This window comes from Toxotes jaculatrix, chromosome 14 (genome assembly GCF_017976425.1).
Source record: "Toxotes jaculatrix isolate fToxJac2 chromosome 14, fToxJac2.pri, whole genome shotgun sequence".
Classification (NCBI taxonomy): Eukaryota; Metazoa; Chordata; class Actinopteri; family Toxotidae; genus Toxotes; species Toxotes jaculatrix.
Window position 1 is genome coordinate 24,055,212 of NC_054407.1, and position 23,088 is coordinate 24,078,299.

The window sequence follows — 23,088 nt, forward strand, 5'->3', positions numbered from 1 at the left end:
ATTCAAACCACTCAGACTTTCGGTTTCACGATGGCCTGACGCCATTGCAATTAAGGTGAAATCTGGTGTAACAACATCTATTTCAGAGTGAGAGGGCTCAATAACCTCTTCGTCAAATATGGAAAGTACACTCCCACTAAAATCCAAGATGGCGCAGCTCCAATGCCCATGGATTGGTCACAAAATAGACTCCCCGAAGCCAATGGGTGACGTCACGGGTGCTACGTCCATGTCTTATACAGTCTATGTCAATAACCCACAGAACTCAGCAGACAATAATGGTGTACACACAATGAACAGTAGGTGGCGCTAATGCGCTTAACGCGCTGCGTAACAACCGCTAATAAACCCAGAAGAAGAAGAAGAAGGAAGTAGCAGGACTTTACCCCTGGTGTAATACAGTCTATGCTTTACCCTCGTGTGCTGCTGTGGCTACGGCGGTGAGAGAGCGACACGGTTACCTAAAAAGAGATTAAAAACATATTTTGTCGGAGGAGTCAGCTCACCGTATAGGTAAGTAAAAGTCGCCTGCTGCGCCCCCTCGTCTGTCGCTGTTATTATTATCACGAATGTTCGTGATTTTATCTGTTGTTTTGCACACCGAAGTGCTAAAAGTTTGGCTAGCTGTTTGCTAGCCGACGTTTGTACGGTTTGTCTCGTGCCAACGACGCGCCACAGTTTAGCAGCTCACGTTTGGTCAGTTTTACTTTTACCCGGTTTCAGTTGGTGTCGTTAGGTATCGATCCACTTTATCATATTATCATAGTTTATCACAGAGTGACTTTACCCGACACCTGGCTAACGACTGTGGCTATGCTAACGACTGTGGCTATGCTAACTACTGTGGCTATGCTAACGCCTGTGGCTATGCTAACCCACCTCACACACGTTTAACGTGCATTACGTTGATGTTATGAAACAGCCACCAGATAAACTGCAATGACAGCTTAACAATAACGTGTCCTCTGCGTGGCTCGGATATTTAGACTTTATTTTTACATAATGAAGCACATTACGTGTTCCGTTTATTTCAGGTGCATCTGCCTAAAACCAATATTGTCTAACACAGCAGTCAGTTTCTGATAGTAAGTTGACTGTAGGTGGGGTTTGGTCTCTTAATTTGTAGCTGGGCCTTTTTCCCTTTTTTGATGTTTCATAGCCTAAACAATAGAGCAAGAAAGTAACAGCCCTAAAACTGGCTAATTTTTTAATGGAGTTTGGTCTGATGTTCTCTTGTGTATTTGAATCTAATGATAAAGGCTGTCATATGTTGTCCAAACTGTGAAGCCCTCTGGGACAGAGTTGTGTTTTTAGTTGTATAAATAATTATGATGTAACTGTCCTCTCTTATTTTCAGGTTGTCATGGCCTCCTACACTTGCATCAGCTGCCGCGTGGCCTTTGCTGATGGCGAGGTTCAGCGGGCGCACTACAAAACCGACTGGCACCGCTACAACCTGAAGCGCAAGGTGGCCGACATGCCACCTGTCACTGCTGAAAACTTCCAGGAGCGCGTCCTGGCACAGAGGGCTGCTGCAGAACAGCATCGGAGTGATGCAACAGTCACAGAGGGCTGCACTGTCTGCAACAAGAAGTTCTCCAGCGCCAATGCCTACCAGAACCACCTGCAGTCCCACAAACACCAGCAGGCAGAGAAGCAGGCCCTGCTGGCTTCTCAGAGGAAAGTGGAGAAGATGAACGAGAAGAACCTGGAAAAAGGACTTGGTGACGAGAAGGTGGATCGCGACGCCAGGAACGAGGCCCTGCAGCAAGCCCTGAAAGAGCAGCAAAGGTTGAGCCTGACTAAGCAAGGGGAGGCTCAGACATCACAAGGAGCGATGAAGCAGAGGACAGAGAGGACGGACAAACCACCCCGGATGATGTGGCTGGAGGAGCAAGCCAAGAGGCGAGAGAGGGAAGAGGGAACCACAGCTGAGGAAGGTAAGGAGCAGCAGCGATGGAACCTCTCATAATTCACACTTGTATCAAACACAGTGTATTTGCCTCACAGTCAAGTCAAGAAGTATTAGGCTACGTCTCCTACAATTCTTGGGAAACACTCTGTGTTGATTTGGGTCAGATGTAAATTACTCATCATGTTTGTAAAACTCAGTTTCTTTGGTAGTTTTTAGCTACACTTTTCTTGGAATCATCAATGTTTATAACAGTTTTATATAAAAATAATAGCAAGATAAAGTCAAATTGGAACAAATATGATTCCAGAAAAATGATCAATTGAATTGTTGTGACCCTTTTATGGTTATTTAGTTAGCATGTCTACACTGAAAATCTAATTTAGAGTAAAAAAACTCCCATCAGTTGTAAGAAAAGTGTCCAGAAGGTCATGCTGTTCGACTTTGAGTTACACATCTTTTGTTTGTGGTGTAAAAATGTTCCTGTCTTCCAGAAGAGTGGGAGGACATGGATGAGGAGGATGAGGATGATGATGAGATGGAGGAGGAGGAGGAGGATGAAGTTGAAGAGGAGACAATGGATCAGGAGGAAGGAGACTCAGCGGCTCAGTCTGAGCCCCACCCAGCTGCTCTGCCAGGTTCCATCCCCGTCACCGAGTGCCTGTTCTGCTCCCATCACTCCAGGTCACTCATGAAGAATGTCACCCACATGACCAAAGTTCACAGCTTCTTCATCCCCGATGTGGAGTTCCTCGTCGACCTCAAGGGTCTCATCCGTTACCTCGGTGAGTTTGGACTGTGAATGTCTGGATGAGGTGCAGTTCACTAACCTGAACCCGAACAGGGATCAAGTGGCAGTGTAGCGTTGAGAAGGTAAATAAATCAGGGACTAATGAGGGAAGGAAATACTCCCACTTCCACGCTTTAATGTTGATTATAAAATTATTTTTCCATTCCCAAATGCAGCTGGTTTTAACGTTTGTATTCCTCTTCACGTCACGACAAAACAGCTGCCAGTTATTCTTTGTAATGTTGAAGGTTGTCACAGTCTCTTTGTGTCTCCGTTCTTCACTTCACGCTCTGCTCTGTGCAGCATCACGGCAGGTGATTCTTATCCAGAGTTACGTCCCAGCCGTGGACAGTGGTCCTACAACAGATTCTGCTTTTTAACACAGTCACCACGTCCTGTATCTGATGTCTTCATTCTGAGGCTGTAGTTGTTTATATTTCATACGTTTGGGAAAACGTTTTACTGTAAAGAGTTCGTGATATTTTTAATGTCTGTGTGTGAGACAACATGATAAACGACTGATTCAGCCAATCGCACAGCTTCATGTGAACTTGATCTTTCCTAATGCCAGACTTTTGCAGCTGGACGTGAGCCGGTATATGGATATATGCTGTGTGCTGAAGATGCTAATTGATGCTTTTGATGTTTAACATGATTTAGTTTTTATATTTTTAATTTTTAAACCTTCCAGCCAAATCTAATCTAATATTGTTTTTTTTCTTCCTCTTTTGCTGCAGGAGAAAAGGTTGGTGCCGGGAACGTGTGTTTATGGTGTAATGAGAAGGGGCGTTCGTTTTACTCGACAGAAGCAGTACAGAGTCACATGACAGACAAAAGCCACTGTAAAGTCTTCACAGACGGCGATGCTGCGCTGGAGTTTGCAGACTTCTACGACTTCAGGTAGCAAAGTCATTTTTAGCTGATTAATAACCTGTGATCAGCTTAACCCTGTTTAGGTGGATGAAATGTATTTCTTCCTGCAGGTATAAGCCCCTAAAGGCAACAGGAGCCAATTTATGCTGCATCTCTTTTGTTTTTCTGTTTGCCAATAGGAGCAGCTACCCCGACAGAAAGGAGGGAGAGGACTCTGAAATGAACGACGAAGAGCTGCCCGACGACAAGAACCTGGAGTACGACGACGAAACACTGGAGCTGACTCTGCCATCAGGTGACTTGACTTCAAATTTAGTTTTTACACACAGCAAAGTACAAAATAAAGGGCTCCAGTGCAGGTTTTATATCATATAAATATTTCACTATATTCTTACATTTTATTGAGTAAACAATTAAAACCAAAACAAAACAGTAGGTTTACAGATTGTGTAACTATAAATGGAGAAATCTCTGCCTGTCTGTATTTAAGTTTTCTTGAGAACTGCTCATCTGAAGGAAATTCAGTGTCGATGGTGAAGTTTGTTTGGAAAAATAGAGACAAAAAAAATAATGTGTATATAAACCATACACCAAACCGTCATGTTATGGTGTGACGTCATATCACGTCACATCTTAACGTGCGGCGATGGGGTCTGCAGACGAGTGCCACATGTGAAACCACCTGACCAGGTGCTGAAGTGACTGCAGTTTAAGAAAACTTTACCAGATGTCTCTGTTGCGTCTGTGCTCTCACCTGCTTGTTGTGATCATAGTGTGGCTTTGTTGTCTGTTCATGTTCATAAGCTGACAGAATACGCCTCCTTGCTGTGTGCTTCCTCAGGTGCCACGATCGGCCACCGCTCCCTCATGAGGTACTACAGACAGCGGTTTGGAGCTCAGCGAGCGGTGGCTCTGACCCACAGTAAGAATGCTGTAGGCAGAGTCCTCCGGCAGTACAGAGCCCTGGGCTGGGGAGGAGATGGAGGTAAGATTCAACCAGGATGATATTTTATTTATTTTTTTTTTCAGTCTTGGACTTGGGACAGTGTCATGTATAAATAAGCCCTTTCTCACACAGTGCAGAGTGTAATCCAAGTTGTTGTGAATAATACCACAAGTATTATGACAAATTGTTCTTAACCACGTAGTGGACATGGTTCCTTGTGCATGTGGCTGTTGTGAGTCTGCTGACAGTCATTTTCCAGCTTTTCCCTTTGATTAGAATTACACTTTATTACTAACTGTCAGGATGTTTGTCCTCTGTATTTAACCCATCAAGGCCAGTGGCAGGAGTACTCATTCTAACTCGCACACATCTTTTTGAGGGAGGAGGAGAAATGGTGTGAAAGCTCTGTGTGATGGTTTCACACAGGCCTTTCAGATAAACTCCTCTGTCCTCATTCAAAAACCAGATGTGTTTTCTGTGTGAGGTTACAGAGCAGCATGGGAAAATGAGGGTTACTTCCTTCTTCCCGTGTCCTCTCATTAGACGTTGGTACAGGAGAATGTGGTAATGACTATTCGGCCCCCGCGAAAGCTACGAGGCAGCTATCGTGTAAAATGTACTCACCTGGGTGTCGTTGACATGAAGACGTAAGCAAACCAGCATAACTTTGTGTTTTACCAGCAATTCATCTCCATAAAAAGACAAGGCAAGAGAAACTTTTTCATACGAAACCTGGGTTCATGTGGTGCGGAGCTGAGTTTTCTCAGTTCGTCGGATTCTGACCTGCAGCACATTGCCTTATCCCAGTTTTGATTTATTGTGTTTACTGAAGAGTTTTTTTGTGGAATGAAGAATCTGTTGTCACTTCTCAGGAAACCCGACTCTTATCATTGGAGCTCAGTTTCTTCTGTTGTCGTCTTTGCTTTGTTTTCAGTACGAACTTTTATTTGGTTCTGTTTGTGGAGATGGTCTTTGGCAGTTTCGGTTTATTGATAATGCTGTTTACTTTTATCAGTTCCACCAGCTTCCTCTTTCACCCTTTATGGCTTAGTAGGTAGAGGAAGGCACTGTCACTACCAGGGTTGGTGGTTAACTACCCATGCTTCACATGAGGACACTCACACAGAGTGTACACCGTTTACAGTTCCTACACCATTTATCCAAAGAACTTGACTGTACAGAGAGGAACAGGAGAGCACTTTTAAAAAAGTAAGATAAAAAACAAACCAGATGTGACTCAGAAGAAATCCATGAAAACAAATGTCATGAGGAAGGGAACTCGAGAGTTTCTGGGCAGTGACTGAAACGACCTCGGTGGTTTAGCAGGTGGAAAGAGAGTTTTGTGCTTTGAAGACAAACCGCAGGATTTTAAACTTCCATCTGAGCCAGAGTTATATGGGTCCTCAGTAAAAGCCTTTCTGCAGCACCCTGCGTTAGCCAGGGGAAGTCAGCAAAATGGCTTTATATACTAAAATGCCACAAAGTTCATATGAGTTTCTCCAGGTCAGCGACACAGTATCGATCTGAGTTTGGAGGCTATGCAGAGCAGATTTAAATTTGATTGTACTTTATTTGTCCATTTGTCAAACTTGATTTCTGACAGAAGAAATACATTATATGGATGAACATCAGAATCCTCAGGCAGCATTAACACATGCATCAAGTTGAGCTTAAAATTCTCAGTTAATGTGCTCAGAATAATGTGCAGCTTTGCAGTTTCTCCAGTTGCTTTTGTCTCAGAGTTTGCAGCTGAGCCCAGTGTTGGATGGGCTCCCCCTTGTGTTCATTTTTCATTATTCCCATAATAACTGTAAGAACTGCTCCTGAACAGTGTTATGACACACTGCATGCACGTGCATGCTGCCCCCCCCCCCCTTCTCTCTGTTTCTCAGGCAACAGCTCCTTCCATCAGAAACAGAGGGACATGCAGTACGTACAGATGATGAAGTCGAGATGGATGCTGAAGATGGGCATGAGCCACAACGCCACCAAGCAGAAGCACTTCAGAGTCCAAGTCATGTTCTAATCTCGGTTCCGGAGGAAACTGAACGTGGTCACATCTGTGTTTCCCAGCCACAGAGACTCAGAGTGTGTTGATTTGATAACTGCAGCAAAAACCCTGACGAGTACAAATCTGTGCTAACTTTACTTTTCTTAAGTGAAGAAACAGTTTTCCTAATTTCCAGCTTTCTTACATCTCTGTAATGTTTTATCAGCGTGTGGAAAACGTGGGTCCACAGTGAGTCTGTTTGACGTCGACTCTGACATACCATCAACTTAACTGCAGAAAAAAAGGCCACTTAGGTGGAGATCAGGGGCTCGAATCACACTTAGGAAATTATTTTGAAACTATATGGATCATGGACTCTTCAGCTGCACAACACACTTTTTTTTTTTTTTTTAACTAATGGTGGGATTACATCTGTATGATTCAGCATGCCCTGCGTATAATACATCCAACTAAATAAATATATTTCATATTTATTGGATACTTGGCAGTCTTCCTTAAATAACTATTAACAGTTTTTAATCTGTGTTACTGTTCTGTTCACAGGGTTTAGGATTTGTGAGAGTCATGTCATGTCGTGAACCCTGGCGTTCGATACTTGGCGTCTTCTTGCTTCACCACTGTGTGAGTGAACGTTTGACAGCAGGACTTTCCCACTGTGATAGTGCAGCTTCTCTCCTGCAGGAAGCTGTTTGAGTTCATCATGGCTGTCGTTCTGTTCAGATACGTCAGACCCATCACTGACTGTGGGCCTCGCGCAGATGATGTCATCGAAAGCCGATCGGGCTTCGACAGGATGCTGAGCCACCGCACCGGCCCTCTAATGAGCTCAGCTACTCCATTTGTTTGTGGTCCTCTGCTCTATCTTTGGCAGGCTCTCCACTTCCTTTTGCAAGCTGGGAGAGTGTTTGCGGCGCGATGGTTCCTGGGGTTTAGGGCGCTCTGCCCGTACAGTACGCCACTGTTTGATAGAGTCGACAGGAAAGACGGAGGGGGGAGGGGTCCTGTAGACAGGCCGACTGCGAGAGGGAGACTAATTGATCAGGAGGACTTGGCGAGAGAACCAGGGCAAATGGCTGAGAGGCATTAGCACTGTGGAAGTCACTGGAGGAGGGGAATCTTTTAAATAGCTCGACGGTGTGACCAATGCAAACCATGCTGGACACAAGACGTTTATTTCATTTGCTCACCTTCACTATTTATATTGTTGCCTTCACATCTACTACAGTTCAGGTTGTTTGGCAAATTAGTTTGAATTTGACAAACTGAAGCAGCAGCTCCCTTAAAGCTGTGGAGAGCAGAGGTTTTTAGTTTCAGCCACAGAAATCTGGTTTGAGTGGAGAGATGTGGGTCGTCAGAGAGAGTCCATGCTTTATCGCTGCTTTTTGCTAAAGCTGAATACATCAGTTGTCAGACATTTATTTAAAAAAAAATGACTGCTTGGTTGCCAGGTTGTGAAATATCTTTGTCTTGGCTTGTGTTTATCCTCCTCCATCATGACCTTTGAACTCTTTAATTCAACAGACAGGCCGCACCAAAGGACTGTTTGACCTGTGCGTTCCCCTCCAGTGCTCTGCTCCTGGACCAGATGAAATCTCAGGTAATAGTTAGTGAGATGTCAGAAAACAGTGAAAACTGCTTGTGATTTCCTGCAGCTCAGGTAAATGTTTTCATTTTGCCGTCCAAACTCAGAAGAGATTCAGTTTAACATCATATATGACAGAAAAGGATCGAATACTCTTTGTTCTACAACAGTTCTTTGTTTAACTTCTGGATGTTCTGACATGACTGCAGACTCTTTATTAAAAAGGGAGAATTGCTGATTTTTTTTTTTTAATCAACTATTTTGTTAACGTTTCTTACTGAAGACAGGAAAAGGGATTTTCACCACCTGGTAACACACAGTTCTTCTGAGTGGCTTATGCCTGATGTACAGTACAAAGCTTCAGTGGAAGATGTGTTTAAAAACACAATTGTTCTCAGACAAATCAGATTTGGTTGAATTGACCGTTGTTACAGTGTGTTGTGTATATAAGAAGAGCAAAGCGAGAATTCCTATGATCGAGGTCTGAGTCACCAGCACTTTCAGACACAAGCTAAATTCCAAAAGTGAATTCAGAGACAGTCCGTCTCAGTCCCACACCCCTCTGAAACAAAACGTGTTTAGAAGCAGTCCACCCGGCCCTCCCTGCTCTGAGCACGATCCCGGTCTCCTTCCAAGCCCTGGGGACCTGGTATTGATCGGTGCCTCGTAGGTAGTGATTGGACATGAGTGGATAATTTCCTTTGCTGCATTAGAGTCCATTACTGGCCCACTCCCCGGAAAGCGATAGACATCGTCAAAAAAAAAAAAAAAAAGATTCTTCTTGGAAAAGCAGTCTCCTCCGACAAATGATTCGCCGTCTGAGGCTCCTCGAACTTTATTATCATGTCCATTTGGAGGTTGATAATAAGATACTGGACAGCAGCAAAGGAGGTCATGGCGATCAGTTAGACATTCTGAGTCCTTTTCCAAAGCACACAGCGGTGGACAGCTGTCAGAGCGTGAGCATGACCCACTCAGGCCACCTCAGGCAGGTTTGTTACCCTGGGGCAAATCATTACTCATTCATGCGGTCCAGGGATTTAAACTGGCAACCTTCCCATCATAAGGTCGCCTGTAGATTAACTGATTCTACATTTATTGTTGAACCACCCCTGAAAGACCTTTGTGAAATTCCATTGAGAAAACAACAGATTTAAGCCATCTAATCCTCATTTTGTTGTTGTGACCTTTTCAGAGATGATCTTTCTGACCTGGCAGACTCGGTGTTTGGCTCAAAGGCACTTCAGAAACGTCCAGTTCAGTAGCTGCGCTGGCCTCTAAAATCTGGTCTTTTTGACCAGTGTTCATGTTGCTGTTATGGAACTGCAAACCTCCTGTAGTGTGGTGGGTAGTAGTAGGAGGAGGAGGTGGTGGAGTAAAAATCTAGTCCTGCGTATGGCAGCATGTCCTGCTCTGGACCCCCCCCCCCCCAGGGGCCCCTGAGCCTGTGGGGAACCTGACCACTACGATCCCTCAGCAAGACCAAAGCACTCCCCAAAGAAACCCTGTGACCTAAACCAGGTGGACTGACCGGGCAGCTGCTGCTGTGAATATGATGCAGCTCGTTTCTTTCTCACAGGCAGGAGTAGTCTGGAAAGTTATCTCCTCCATCATATTAATGGGGTAATAATGTGATTGATTAGTCACCTCCCCGGGGAAGTGGGCTTTTCTGCTTCCTGAGAGTGCTAGACTCATCACAGAATTTGCAGCTGACTTGAAGGATTCTGGCTCAAGAGCCCCTCAGCAGGGCGAACGCTCGGCCACATCGGAGGGGGTTTTCATCCCGGGTTGTCTCGTTCAGAAGATTCTTACCCTGCCGCTGCCGTGTAGCTGTCGGCTTCCTCGGTGGGGACTAAAGAGGCGGAGGCGGAGGGGGAGGAAGGGAAGAGGAAGAGGGGGAATCTGGCGCTTCAGGACGGTTGAGTCCCGTTGCGATGCATGGAGGCTACTTGGAAATGCTCCCCGGGTCGCCGGAGCTCATGAGGCGGTTTCAGCCGACCGACGGGCCGCAGCACCGGAGGGATTCGGCTGCTGATCCGCAGCTCTGCCAGGCTGCCACGCCGTAGGCTCGGCTACAGGAGCACGGCTCGGTTCAGTGTCCACGGAACGACAGCGCCGTGATCTGGGAGCCTAAAGGCTGCATCACATCCCTGCATCGCAGTGGTGGTGGATACTGCTGTGTAAGCCTGACGGGTGGCATCTATGCAATTTTATTTCGACTTTTTATTTTATTATGAGCACAGAGGAGGGAGAGGCGGGTCCAGCTTGTGGAGAGGCGAGGGGAGGCACTTCCATCAGCCACCGCCACACCTGGGAAGAAGGCGAATTGCACGGCTCCCAAGCACGTCCGCATCCCGACGATGAGGACGAGGCAGAGCAGGGAGAGGAGGAAGAGAAAGGAGAGGACAGCCGGGAGGGCCGGAGCTGCAGGGATACATGTGGGGCGAGCAACGGGGGGGATTTTCCCAGCGAGGATGGGGCGGTCGGGGGCACATCGAGCAAGACGCAGGCGATGCATTCGAACTGCAGCAGCGAGACCTGCATCCCCACTCCCAGCTGCCGGATCTGCTTCCAAGGCGCAGAGCAGGTAAACGTACCGCTGACACGCAGGTGAACCCGTTAACAGGTCTGACACTAGCGTGTCCAGAATCTGGTCACCATTCGGTCTCTGGTGTTACCACATTAAAAGTCCTGGTTCTGTGAATGGTCAAAGGTGAGGGCACAGTTCTCATAGTGCTGGGCCCTGATTGGCTGACAACAGCAACATATCTAATTAAAATTAAAAAAAAACTTGCTGAGTGGACCGATTTCAACAGTTCTTTAGCGAAGAGAACCAATCAGAACCGAAGGAAATATAAGGATGTGATGTGTAACAAACAAAATCAAAACGCGAGACTGTAAAAAACATCTATAATAGTAAAGATAAAGAAAAGAAACGTTAAATGTCAACGCGTGAGCTTTCACTGCTGCAGTGACGTCAGCACCACGGACAGCGCAAACATCAGCAGTTCCCGGAGCCTTCCGGGGTCCTCGAGGAGCCCTCACGAGGCCCCCAGCGTAACGAGGAAAGCCATTATTTTACTGTCAGCTGTAACAGCTAAGTTACACGACATGAACCAGTTTGCAGCATCGTTAATACGCCAAGTGATAAATATTTTGATAATTCGTTGTTTAAGACATTTTCCAAACAGTGACATCCTCTGGTTCATCACATCCACCTTACCAGCTGAGATAATGAGCTGCTCTTCTGTCGTATATACGATCATATGGAGGTTTTGGAGGAAGTGATCAATTTGATGACATCACCTTTTGCTTTTAGGAAATTGACAAGCGTTATTCATTAATTATTACATGCATGGATGTATGAGGTAACTTGTGACCATGCCACTTCCTGTATGGCCACTGAGCCGTTCCTTGTCACTGAAATGACCGTTCAGTTTAATGCATTTTGTGAATTAAATACGTGTCAGATCTTGGAGCAACAGTTCTCAAGATTTATTTGTTAAATCTGACCTAATGCTGAATTGGATTTCTGACACTAAACAATTCCTCGTTTTCCTGATGGCCCTCAAGTCCTGTCAGGGATCCCCCAGAGGTCCCCACACCTCACCATGGGAACCACTGACCTTGGCAATACAACAGTAAGTTGCACCACATTGAAAAATAATTATCCATAAAAGATATGGATAAAAATAATCCACCAAATATCTGGTGCATAACTGTCCAGAGTCAAAACCCCCTTTTCAGCACCATGGACAGAGCATCGAAAGTTCAAAGTTCAGGACTAGGATTAACATCCTGAACGTGACTAGATTTAGATTTTTAAAAAATTCAGAACGACTTGAGTGAGACACGTGTGGCTGGTTTGTCAAAGACAGAATGTGACCATAGTTCAGACTCTGTCTTTTAGACTCAAACTGCCTTCGATTTGTTGTTTGTTCCAAGTAAATTAAGACGGTTCAGCTAAAACTTTGCCAAAAATCTTCAACCTTTTTAGCTTCATTCACTCTGGAGAAAGGACAAAGATTGTAACAGTATAGTTACAGAGATAATTTCGGTTTTATCAAACCACAAATCTAATACCAGCCTCCGACTTCCTGCTTTTCTGCTCATGGTGTCATGTCATTCATTTTGTGCAAATGTTCACCTTGCCTGTCTACCAGCAAAATTAAGACTGAGGAAAACTCCTGTCCAACAGACCTGTGTGTGTGACAAAGATCCTGTGCAGGGCCTCTGAGTTCACACAAACACATAGTGAGGAGGTACAGGGACAGAGGCAGAGGTCAGTGTCCTGATCTGAGTTGTAACTAACGAATGATCCTGGTAAAGAATGAAAAACTAAAATCAACACGATCCAAAGCGGAGAAATTCTGCTGCGCTGCTCTGTAAGGGTTCACTCTTAAAATGACTTTGCAGCGTTGGCAGCGCTGAGAGCAGGTTTTCTGCTTTTTAAAAAAAGCTGACATGACACCACAGATCAGAGCAGCAGCAGCGTCTGCCTTTTGGACTCAACATGAATTTGTCCTTAAGACACATGTGGGTGCTGATAATCTGTTCAACTTCCAAGTAACATTTCTTTGTAAATTCTTTTGTTTCATTTCACTGCTTAGCTTTGATTTTGTGAAATCAGTAATAAATCAAAGGGAGTGTTGTGGGGCAGTGTTGTTGAAGAGGTGCTGTTTGAGTTCAGTGGACAGTGATGCTCTAAATCCTCGTTTTTTAAAAAAAAAAAAAAAAAAAAAAAAAAGCAACCGACCGAAAACCAGATTTAAATATGTGTTCTCGTGTAAACACGAGAAGAGGAACCTTTAAACAGACCTAAAGTTACAGTGCTGCTCCCTTTAGTAGAAGCAAATTTTCATTTTTCTTAAAAAAAATTTAAAAAAGACAAAACAGTTTGTGTCTTCATAATAATTTAATCCTGTGTAGAGTCGAGACAAGGTCTTTCTATAGACAGCTAAGGTAACACTGGTCAGGTGTACAATCAGTAAACAGTGAAACAAATTGTCATACCCATCTTATCTGAGGTGGATGACAAAGGCTGAATTATAATCTATTTATAATAAATATCATCCCAAAGTGATGCATCAGTCGAGCTGTCTGCACGTCTTCCTGGAGCTGCCTGGACAGATGCGAACCAGCAGGGACAAGTGGACACTCTGTCCAACCGTCTCTGAAATCTGACACTCTGTGGGCCTGTTTGGTTTGTGACAGCGAGCTCGATGAGGGACGATTCATCCCCGCCGGAGCTGAAGGGAAAGAGAGGAGTCAGGGCAGTAAATGCCTAAGTGAATATCCTGTCTTCTGAACGTGGGCTATGGCCTATTAGCAGAGCTAATCTAATACCTCTGCCTCCGGGCCCAGACTCATATTTGATTTTGATGCAGGGCCGCAGGCTGGGCAAGCTCACCAGTTATCAGGAAAACTGCAAAACAGAAATCTGACACTTTAAATATTCATATCTGAGCAGACAGACTGAGAATACGATGCTATTTCACACCAGGAAAGGCCAAATCAGCATCAGCAGATCGCTGTTTGGACTTTTGATTAAATATCTTTTAAACCTGGCTCTGTCTTTTTACTAACCAGTGCTGTTCGATTCACAGAACCACGGGGAGATCGTGGCACAGCCTGACAGTTCAGGCTTCTCTGCAGCTTTAGGTCGTACCTTTAACACCCGTTAAATGGATGCAGCGTCCTAAATAAACCCAGGAGTTTAGATGACACCGTTCAGCTGCAGCTTCGTCATCCACTGACCTTTATAGTGCCAAAAATCAGTGGAGTGTTTTCATCGAATGTCCCCTCCGAGGACTCGGGGACGCGTTAAAATGCTCCTCGGTGTTGGTTTAGTCAATCACAGCTTCAGTGCGTAGTTGACCCGCATCCAGTGAAAGCCTCCGAGGTCCTTTTAAACCCACAAGGTTAATATGACATGATGAAAAATGAGCTCCCTGACCACTGACCTTAATATACTATTAATATGCCACTCACAGCGCAGCCGGCAGGTCAAAGCGTAATGGCTGCCTGAGGAATGCCTGGAGGAAGAAGAAGAAAAAAAAAAGCCTCAGAACAAATATATATGGCTGTAATGATTAATGTCGTGCTGCATCCTGCCGTTAATATCTTGGAGTGTTGTAGCTTTGAGAAATGATCATTGATCGGAGCGATGCTGGCGAAGCCCTCTGGTGAACCAGCCATGTATTTTCTTTGATGTATTGTCTGCAGGGAGAAAAGGCCAAACTGATTCCTGACACACACACACACACACACACACACACACACACACACACACAGACTCTGAAAATGGGTGGAAGATTAATGTCGGGGAGACGGTTCCAGTATTGATCCGAGAACAGAGAGGTTCTCTCTATACCTGGAGAGGTATAGAGAAACAGCAGGGTTTCCCGAGCAGTGGCTCGTGTTTTTACGGTCCCAGTTTAACGTCTTTTAATTTGCTTTAATCGACAGTAACATTTCTGCTTATACTTACACCTTTGCCCTTTCCCCGGTCTCCAGGGCGACCTGTTGAACCCGTGCCGGTGTGACGGCTCAGTGCGTTACACCCACCAGCACTGCCTGCTGAAGTGGATCAGCGAGCGAGGCTGCTGGACCTGCGAGCTCTGCTGCTATCGCTTCCACGTGATCGCCATCAACATGAAGAGACCGTGGCAGGTACAGAACCACCGGGGACGGGTTTACTCTGCTGCTCTGACCGGGAAACAACGTACTCATCACAAGAGAAGTATTCAATGAAAGAGAGGAGAGGAACAACTGTAGCTTGGAAAATTTTTTTTATGAAAAGTCAATAATTAATAGTAATTAATAGTCTTACAGGAAAAGTGCTGTTGATTTTACAGATTATAAGTTGAAAGCTGGCGGAAATTCACTTTACTTCCAAGATGCATAGAAAGGGAAGTTGGTTCTGAGATCATCAGAGTCATCTTGACGAGTGACTGAAGGACTCTGAGGTCCCAGAGGCCAGTGCGATGATTTCAAAGCAGATTAACTGGTGGCATCTTTTAGAAAAAGAAGATTTATGTGGAAACCTTTGAAACTGCTGTGAAAAGACCGCAGTTATTTGTGGAGATGCTAGAACAGAACTTTCTGAGCAGTAACTCTCAGGCTGGAAACACTGGGGTTTTCCACCAAAACACTATAAGTCATATGATGTCTGACATTTTTTTTAATGTAGGTGAGGTTTCATTTGATGAAGTGATGACTGAAATACAGGCACTTCTGACTGAAACATGCTATTTCAGCCTGTAGCCTGACACGTGATGTGACACCAAACTGCAGCCATTTTTTTTTTCTTTGCTGCTTTTTAAAGCCATAAACCCTCGAGGTTACACTTTTCACCCACTGAGTCTGCTCTCTAAATTATTATAGAGGCATTAACCAGGGATTGTTTTTACAGCCTCTGATGTATCGACCCACCGCTGAGATTCATGCTCGGACATATTCACAGTTTCTCTGGTGGACGGAAACAGCCACACGGAGCTGAACTGGTGTTAGGGTTAGAAAACCCAACTTTTGTGGTACATCTGCTCTGTAATCATGTCGATTTTTCTTCTTCTCCTTGGCCCTGTGAATAATAATTATTTTTTATGAATGACTCATGGCTCATAAACTGTGCCACAGGTGCACACTCTGACCTTATAAATGTGATTAAAGTCTTTACACGCAGTAGAAGCAGAGCCGCTCTCTCAAAAGCGCAGAATCCAAACTTTCAGTCCATTTAGCGGCTGCGCAGCTTCAACCACCATAACAAATACTAACATTTCTTACAGAGGCAAAATTTTAAAAAATGCCTTAGTCATCCCGTAATATGCAAACAAATAAAATAATTAAAGTTAATTTTCAAGCACACAGAAATAAGGATGGCTCTGTTTGGTGGCTTGAGGCAAAAGTAGCGTTGACCGTGAAGCTGCTGAGGGCCTGTGCCTCCTGTCCAGGTCTCTGCTGTCAGGATTCCTTCAGACCTCCTCGGAGCTGAGCAGACAGAGGCTCTGGAGGCTGAAAAATATCTGCATCCTGCATCGTTTCTTTCACAGAAGAACATTCGGGCCCTTTCAGATCTGTTCGCTCCAGATGGGACTTGAGTCATTGGCAGACTGAACAAACACACAGCTGACGCTCAGCAGAGCTCTGCTTCCTGTCCACACAGCCGGCCTAGAGTCTTTTCCTCTGAAACGAGCACCGTGCAGCTTTACAATCATCCGCTCAGCATCGCCACTTTTCTGTTTCCAAGTTATTTTATCAAGTTTATTCTGTACTTTCGGTTTTCTTTGCCTCCACTCTCCTATTTCCTGTTTTTCTCTTGCTATTGATTTGGCTCAGGCGCACAAATTTCCTCTTCCCACAGATTTTCCTCTTTTACATTCTTCATGGCCTCGTTCCACTTCTTCTCAGCCAGCCTCGTCTCCTTTTTGGAGATTTTATCAGACCAGTTGCAGGTTTTTCAGGGCAGCGAGGAACTGCACGGTCATCGTTTTGTGTTCCCACCTTCTGATATAACCTGACCGGGATCATGGGAGGGTCCTGCCGGTGAGGCTGGTTTTCTGACACCTTAAACCTGCAGCAGCTCCCCTGGTTTCATAAATACCTTTACTGCATATTAAAAACTGTATTAATTTCGCCAATATTAACCATCAACATCAGAAAGGTGTATAAAAGAATGTAATCAATCGATTAATTTCACAACTACTTAGAAATAAAAATAAAAAATAGCTGTATAAAATAAGAAAATGGAAATAGCAGAGGGTGAAGTGCATCGTCCTGGGTCTTTGACTCCGGCGGTAGGCCGCCTCTCCGGTCACATCACTCCCATCTGGCTCACTCCGCCTCGGGCTGTATGTATATCTGTACGTGGCGGTGGAGCGGTGGCAGGCTCACTTGTGCCCGGTGCATCCAGGCCGGGGGTAGCGGGGGGGAGTACTGTTTGTCAGATGTAGTGAGTTTGTTTTTCTGACACCTTAAACCTGCAACAGCTGATTTTTTTTTACAGCTACATTTTACAGCTCCATTAGCACCGACCATGTTCCGCTGAATGCAAAAGTCGGCACCCGGTCCATTTGTTGTATTGTCTTTCTTCTCTGTCTGCAGTGGCAGTCCATCACCATCACCCTGGTGGAGAAGGTGCAGATCATTGCCGTGTTCCTGGGCTCCCTCTTTCTGGTGGCCAGCATCTCCTGGCTGCTGTGGTCGGCTCTCAGCCCGCAGGCCATCTGGCAGCGCCGCGACGTCCTCTTCCAGATCTGCTATGGCATGTACGGCTTCATGGACCTGGTCTGCGTAGGTGAGGATGGGAACGGAATGTGAAACACAATCTAACTGAGATCTGAAAACATTGCACTGCTTTGATGATCTTGACATTTATTTTTTTGTCATTGTAACAGGCTTGATTGTCCACGAGGGGGCAGCAGTGTATAACGTCTTCATGCGCTGGCGGGCCGTAAACCTCCACTGGGATGTTCAGAGTTATGACAAGGCCAAGGACATGGAGGACACGAGCACCGGTCATTCCTCATTGGCTCCCAGGACGCTTTGGCTGCCCCTGGCCACCTTTGGGCCCAATGGCCCCTTACACCCCACCCAGCTGGGGCCACAGCCATGGACCTGCCTCTGTTTGGCCCCCTTCTGTCCGAGCCTGGTTCCCAGAAATAACCTCAGCCAGGACAGTGACTCAGGGGAGGTCGTCATTCGTGTAACATCGGTGTAACACCAGGCGGTATTTATGCAGGAACAAAACATCTGATGCTTTGCGCTCGGTGGAAACAGTCTGAGCTTTGCGGGAATTTCACACAGCCGTTTTTCTTTTTCATTTTCTTTCCTTTTCTTTTCTTTTCTTTTTTTTTTCTTGCTGATTTTCCTGTTAATACATGATCTCCTAATGAATTAGCGCTGTCTGTCTGCTCTGGGGCCGGTCCTCAACACAGTCTCAACTCTTAAATGAACTCACACGCGGTGTTGTTGCCCTAAAGTTTAACACGTAGACGTAAAACACAGACATGACTCACACTCGTTCTTTTTCCAGGCTATTGTACAGCATTCATGTCACGTGGTGATGGAAAAGATCATCAGATTTTCAACTTGCAAGTTGTAAACCTGATTATCACAGAGTTGGCTGTGTGACCGTTAATGATCAATATAGCACTACATCCCTTAAATCTGGTTTTAATGACCTTGAACGATGGACCATGGCTGATTTGTGGTGTCTACGTTTTCTTTTTGAAGCACTTATTCATTATTAAACACCAGGTCAGATATGTGGGAAAGCAGAGTTTCCCAGCTGTAATTATAACAGCTGGGATGTTGATGTGAACAAGTTGGTAATTAAAGAAGTTGCCACATGACATGAACACAGCATTGAGGCTGATGTGTACTGAGACAAAATATTTAAAATATATGAAAATACTTCATACTTTATATTACAATACCAGAGTTTCCATTAATAAGATGTTTATAGGACTGGCTTCAAATAGAGCAGTTACTTCAAGAAAATTCTTCTCGAAATCAGTTTTCTGAAATTCAACTCTAACCCAAACATCTGCCTCAGAACTTAGTCTCTATTCTCCCTGAAATTTGTATGAGATTGTTAGAAGTACTGAAGGAAGAGGACTAAAAGTCTGAAGGTGAAGGTGTAATGCTCATTACACATCAGACAGCACTTCCTGGATGGATGTAAGGGGGAAGGTGAACGTCTATGCTAGGACACTTGTCGCCAGTGGTGCAAAAAAAAAAAAAAAATTTCATCAGTCTAACCAAGACTTGGGAGGTGTGTTGATCCTCAGTATAAACAATTTCTTTGCAACCTCACCTCTTAGAACAACAAAGACTTCCCAGCAAGCATCTGATGAATGAACAATTTAGACAGATTGCAAATGAGCACAAAAAAAAAAAGTGATGTCAGAAAGCCATGGAGGTTTTACACACAATGATGCAAGCAGAAAATATGGACAGCTTGGAATGTCATTTTAATGTCATATCTTCATATCTTCTCAGTGTCTGAATATGCTGGCATATCAACACCTGCTCGGCGTCAGAAGCTTTGCCAGGCTGCCACACAGGAGTGATCCTCAGATGATTTGTGCCAGTGTAAATGCAGCAGTTGAAAATTGTGGTCTTGGTCTGTGTGTATGCCATTCTGTCGAGCTTCCAGGAGCCCCGTGGTGGTGGAGGGGTGGTGCAGGTGGTGGTTGGGTTAGGGGCTCTGTTCTTGACTTAGGTCATTTGGGTCATTTGATTTTTTTGGTGCCTTAGGAGGCTGGGTGATGACGTTGCAATGTGCAGCACATAGAAATGACTTGAATGTGACTTTTGCTGTTGGCTGTATTTCTATTTCTTTTGAACGTAACATGGATGTAATGTATAAAGAATATTTATATACACAGAGAGCAGTGTGGGTTATTTGCCTGATGTCAAACTGACTTTAAGTGCATTTGGCTTTAAGGCTGTGCTGCCGGGAGGGAGGCTGTTGTCATCGGCTGCTGCAGGAAGACTTCACTATTATCACTAAGAGGAAGAGGATCTATTGTTGGTGAGACCCCTTTTATATGTGATGTTTTATTTTATTTTATTTTATTTTATTTTTTTATTTATTTATTTATTTTTTTGCCACTGTTGGGGTTGGGAGTGTTTGGTTGGGATTACTTAAGCACTGACACGAATACCTGCCTCAGACCGGAAGAAGGAGGAAGAAGACTGCGACGGCAGAAGTCCCGTCCATGATGTTGATGGGACCTCTTCTTCCTCCTTCGTTCAACAGCAGATTGTGACGTCACTGTCGCTGAGGTTCAAAGTAGACCGAAGTGGACTTTGATGCGTCAGCACAGTGACGAAGTGACGTCATTAATTTCCGAACTTATGTAGGAGTCCGTCTCCCGCCGCTGTGTTCATACTTTGCTTTTACTGGTGCTGAACTGACAGAGCCCCAGGTGCGCAATGTACAGAAGACTGTCCGAGGAAGAGCGGTTGGCTAACGCGCTCAGGCACGTGAGGCTGAGCGTCAATCCCTCGCGGTCTGCTATAGACGATGCTATACAAGAGGAGATGTCAGAGCTCCTGACACACATGGTCCGGATGCACGGTGTCTCACAGCCTAAGTCACCGATGGCTCTGCAAGACACCGAGGCGACAGAGGACAGAGCAGAACTGAGCAGCATAATTCTGCAAGACACCGAGGAGACAGAGGACAGAGCAGAACTGAGCAGCATAATTCTGCAAGACACAGAGGAGGAAGAGGACAGCTCAGAACTGAGCAGCATAATTCTCCAAGACACCGAGGAGACAGAGGACAGTGCAGAACTGAGTAGCATAACTCTGCAAGACACCGAGGAGGAAGAGGACAGTGCAGAACTGAGCAGCATAACTCTGCAAGACACCGAGGAGGAAGAGGACAGCGCTGAGCAAATCAGTGCTGCTCAGAAAGAAAAGAAGGTTTTTGTGAGGACTGTGGTCAGGCGTTTCACCAGACTGTTCGCCAAAGAGGCAGAACAGACACAGGACATAAAAATACAAGACGTCTCTAAATGGATCTTCAAAAACGTTTGGGCCAAAGTCAAAGACTGTGATGTAAACATGACCTCAGAAAGAAAAAGAGAAGTCCCCAGGATTGTTTTTGAGAACTTGTGTGCAAAGTGTGGCAGTGCTGAGCAGCTGCTGTCTTCACTGGCGTTTGAAAAATCCAAATATGAAGACTGCGTCAGTGCTTGTTTTCAGTTTCAGCTGAGAACACCAAGTGAAGCCACATCAGTGGAGAGCTCAAGTCAAACACAAAGAGAAATCAGTGACCAGCAGAAGAGTGATGAGAAGAAAAACAAGTTTATTGTCCAGTCACTGGTAAATAGGCTCATCACACGGATCTTCATCAAGGCTAAACGGACAGAGGACATCCAAAATGCACAGGACATGACTGAACAGGTCTTTGAAAAAGTTTGGCCCAAAGTCAAAGACTGTGATCTAAACGTCACCCTGGACACTATTGTGAAACTCGAAAAGGCCGTTTTCAAGGACATGTCAAAGTACTTTGACAGTGCTCAGAAGATGCTGCTTCACCCACAGTCATTAGCAGAGGCAATAATCTTTTCTCTCTACTCACATCTGAGACCAAAACGACCAAGTCTCATTTCCAGATTCCGCTCCTTCATGAGAAACGGTATCTGCAGACTTTTAAACAAGTGACACTCAAGACACTGCTCCTCCTCCAGAATCCACCTCAGAGGTAGCACGGGTTTTCTCCGGGTGCTCCGGTTTCTCCCAAACATTAAATAAAAAATATTAATCTACCTCTTAAGGCCGCCTCAGAGGTGGCATGGGTTTTCTCCGGGTGCTCCGGTTTCTCCCAAACATTAAATAAAAATATATTACAATTAAAAAAAACATTCCCCGCAACCTCCTGTTTCTGTTCCACCCATACCTAACCTATGTGCTTTACAGACACACAAACATTTCATAAAAGGTTTATAACACACTGGTGTAGTTGTGGCTGTGACTCAACTCTCCAGCAGTGTCCCCATTGTGGGACTCAAAAAGGTGTATCTTTTCCCATCAAGTGTTTTTATGACGATTCGAGAAAAAAACTCATTATGTAATTAAGTTTTTAAGCTTTTAATCCTTTATTCGTCCCTCAGGCGGAGGAAATTTATTCTCTGCATTTTATCCACACAGAGTGAACGAAACACACACACAAGCTCCCATATCCTTTGTGCTTGGTCGAGGAACCGGCGACCCTCCGATCTCCGTGCAGTCCAAAGCCGCACGCTTAACTTGCTGCGCCACGGCCGCCCCCATAATTGAACATATATTTAATGTGCCTTATTGATTTGAGAACAGTTTTCTGTTACATTAAATTTTAAATAAACCTACTGTAAGTTAATGGCACCAAGTGAATCTAACAGGACACTTTGGTGAATTAGTGTTTTCAGTGTCATTTAAACTGGCAAGAACGAAAGACACAGATAAGGAAAACACAAATTCTGTCTTCTGATCATTGTCAAGGGTAAAAAAACAAACATTTAATAAACATTTCTATTGTTTATGTAGTTGATTTAAACCAACAACCAAACAACCTGGTAATTGATTACAGGTTCAGGAAAACAGCCTCCATCAGTGTGATCTTGGATGTTAGAATAGTGTGCAAACCAGATAAGATATGAAAAAAAAAAACATTAACAAACTTAGAGCAATAGTTTCATAAATACTTTTACTGCATATTAAAAACTGTATTAACATCAGAAATGTGTATAAAAGAATGGAATCAATCGATTAATTCAAAACTACTTAGAAAATAAAAATATATATAGCTGTATATAATAAGACAGTGGAAATAGCAGAGGGTGAAGTGCATAGTCCTCGGTCTTTTACTCCGGCGGTAGGCCGCCTCTCCGGCCACATCATTCCCATCCGGCTCACTCCGCCTCGGGCTTTACCATGCTCGCTTGAGCCCGGTGCATCCAGGGTGGGGAGGGGGGTGCGGTACGTGGCGGTGGGTCTGTACTTAGCGGTGGAACGGTGCCCCCTGTGCGGCACCTCCCGCTGCAGGTTCACTTGTGCCCGGTGCATCCAAGCCGGGGGGAGTCCTGCCAGTGAGCCTGTCCCCTCTGCTGTCCCACAGGCAGCAACCAGCCTCACTGTCCCCTCTGCTGTCCCACAGGCAGCAACCAGCCTCACTGTCCCCTCTGCTGTCCCACAGGCAGCAACCAGCCTCACTGGCAGGACTCCCCCCGGCTTGGATGCACCGGTGGAAATAGCAGAGGGTGAAGTGCAACAGCTGATTTTTTTTACAGCTACATTTTACAGCTACATTCGCACCGACCATGTTCCGCTGAATGCAAAAGTCGGCACCCGGTCCATTTGTTGTATTGTCTTCTCTGTCTGCAGTGGCAGTCCATCACCATCACCCTGGTGGAGAAGGTGCAGATCATTGCCGTGTTCCTGGGCTCCCTCTTTCTGGTGGCCAGCATCTCCTGGCTGCTGT

At 45.1% G+C, this 23,088-nt stretch overlaps 2 protein-coding genes across 4 annotated transcripts; both read left to right on the forward strand.

The window, feature by feature from the left end:
* The first annotated feature begins 376 nt into the window (after window positions 1-376).
* Window positions 377-7,010, forward strand: znf622 (zinc finger protein 622). 2 transcript variants are annotated; one of them, XM_041055269.1, is made up of 7 exons: window positions 377-513; window positions 1,358-1,940; window positions 2,407-2,697; window positions 3,440-3,602; window positions 3,755-3,870; window positions 4,417-4,560; window positions 6,414-7,010. In XM_041055269.1, exons 2-7 carry the CDS (start codon window positions 1,364-1,366, stop codon window positions 6,545-6,547), a joined length of 1,425 nt encoding a protein of 474 aa, XP_040911203.1. In that variant the 5' UTR covers window positions 377-513; window positions 1,358-1,363; the 3' UTR covers window positions 6,548-7,010. The 2 variants fall into 2 exon arrangements, with proteins under 2 accessions (XP_040911203.1, XP_040911204.1); XM_041055270.1 differs by having other exon boundaries at window positions 2,410-2,697.
* A 248-nt stretch (window positions 7,011-7,258) lies between these two features.
* march11 (membrane-associated ring finger (C3HC4) 11) lies at window positions 7,259-17,921 on the forward strand. Of its 2 annotated transcripts, none has more exons than XM_041055485.1 (5): window positions 7,259-8,129; window positions 9,310-10,701; window positions 14,631-14,786; window positions 17,217-17,409; window positions 17,510-17,921. In XM_041055485.1, exons 2-5 carry the CDS (start codon window positions 10,348-10,350, stop codon window positions 17,830-17,832), a joined length of 1,026 nt encoding a protein of 341 aa, XP_040911419.1. In that variant the 5' UTR covers window positions 7,259-8,129; window positions 9,310-10,347; the 3' UTR covers window positions 17,833-17,921. The 2 variants fall into 2 exon arrangements, with proteins under 2 accessions (XP_040911419.1, XP_040911420.1); XM_041055486.1 differs by lacking the exon at window positions 7,259-8,129 and adding an exon at window positions 9,064-9,106.
* The last annotated feature ends 5,167 nt before the right edge of the window (window positions 17,922-23,088 follow it).

What these genes read in the sequence shown, in the direction of transcription:
- march11 (XM_041055485.1), top strand. Translation starts at nt 10,348, where the DNA reads ATGAGCACAGAGGAGGGAGAGGCGGGTCCAGCTTGTGGAGAGGCGAGG. An exon ending in ACATGAAGAGACCGTGGCAG is followed by an intron (nt 14,787 to 17,216) that starts GTACAGAACCAC and finishes CTCTGTCTGCAG; the next exon opens with TGGCAGTCCATCACCATCAC. An exon ending in CATGGACCTGGTCTGCGTAG is followed by an intron (nt 17,410 to 17,509) that starts GTGAGGATGGGA and finishes TCATTGTAACAG; the next exon opens with GCTTGATTGTCCACGAGGGG.
- znf622 (XM_041055269.1), top strand. Translation starts at nt 1,364, where the DNA reads ATGGCCTCCTACACTTGCATCAGCTGCCGCGTGGCCTTTGCTGATGGC. An exon ending in GGGTCTCATCCGTTACCTCG is followed by an intron (nt 2,698 to 3,439) that starts GTGAGTTTGGAC and finishes CTTTTGCTGCAG; the next exon opens with GAGAAAAGGTTGGTGCCGGG. An exon ending in GCAGACTTCTACGACTTCAG is followed by an intron (nt 3,603 to 3,754) that starts GTAGCAAAGTCA and finishes GTTTGCCAATAG; the next exon opens with GAGCAGCTACCCCGACAGAA.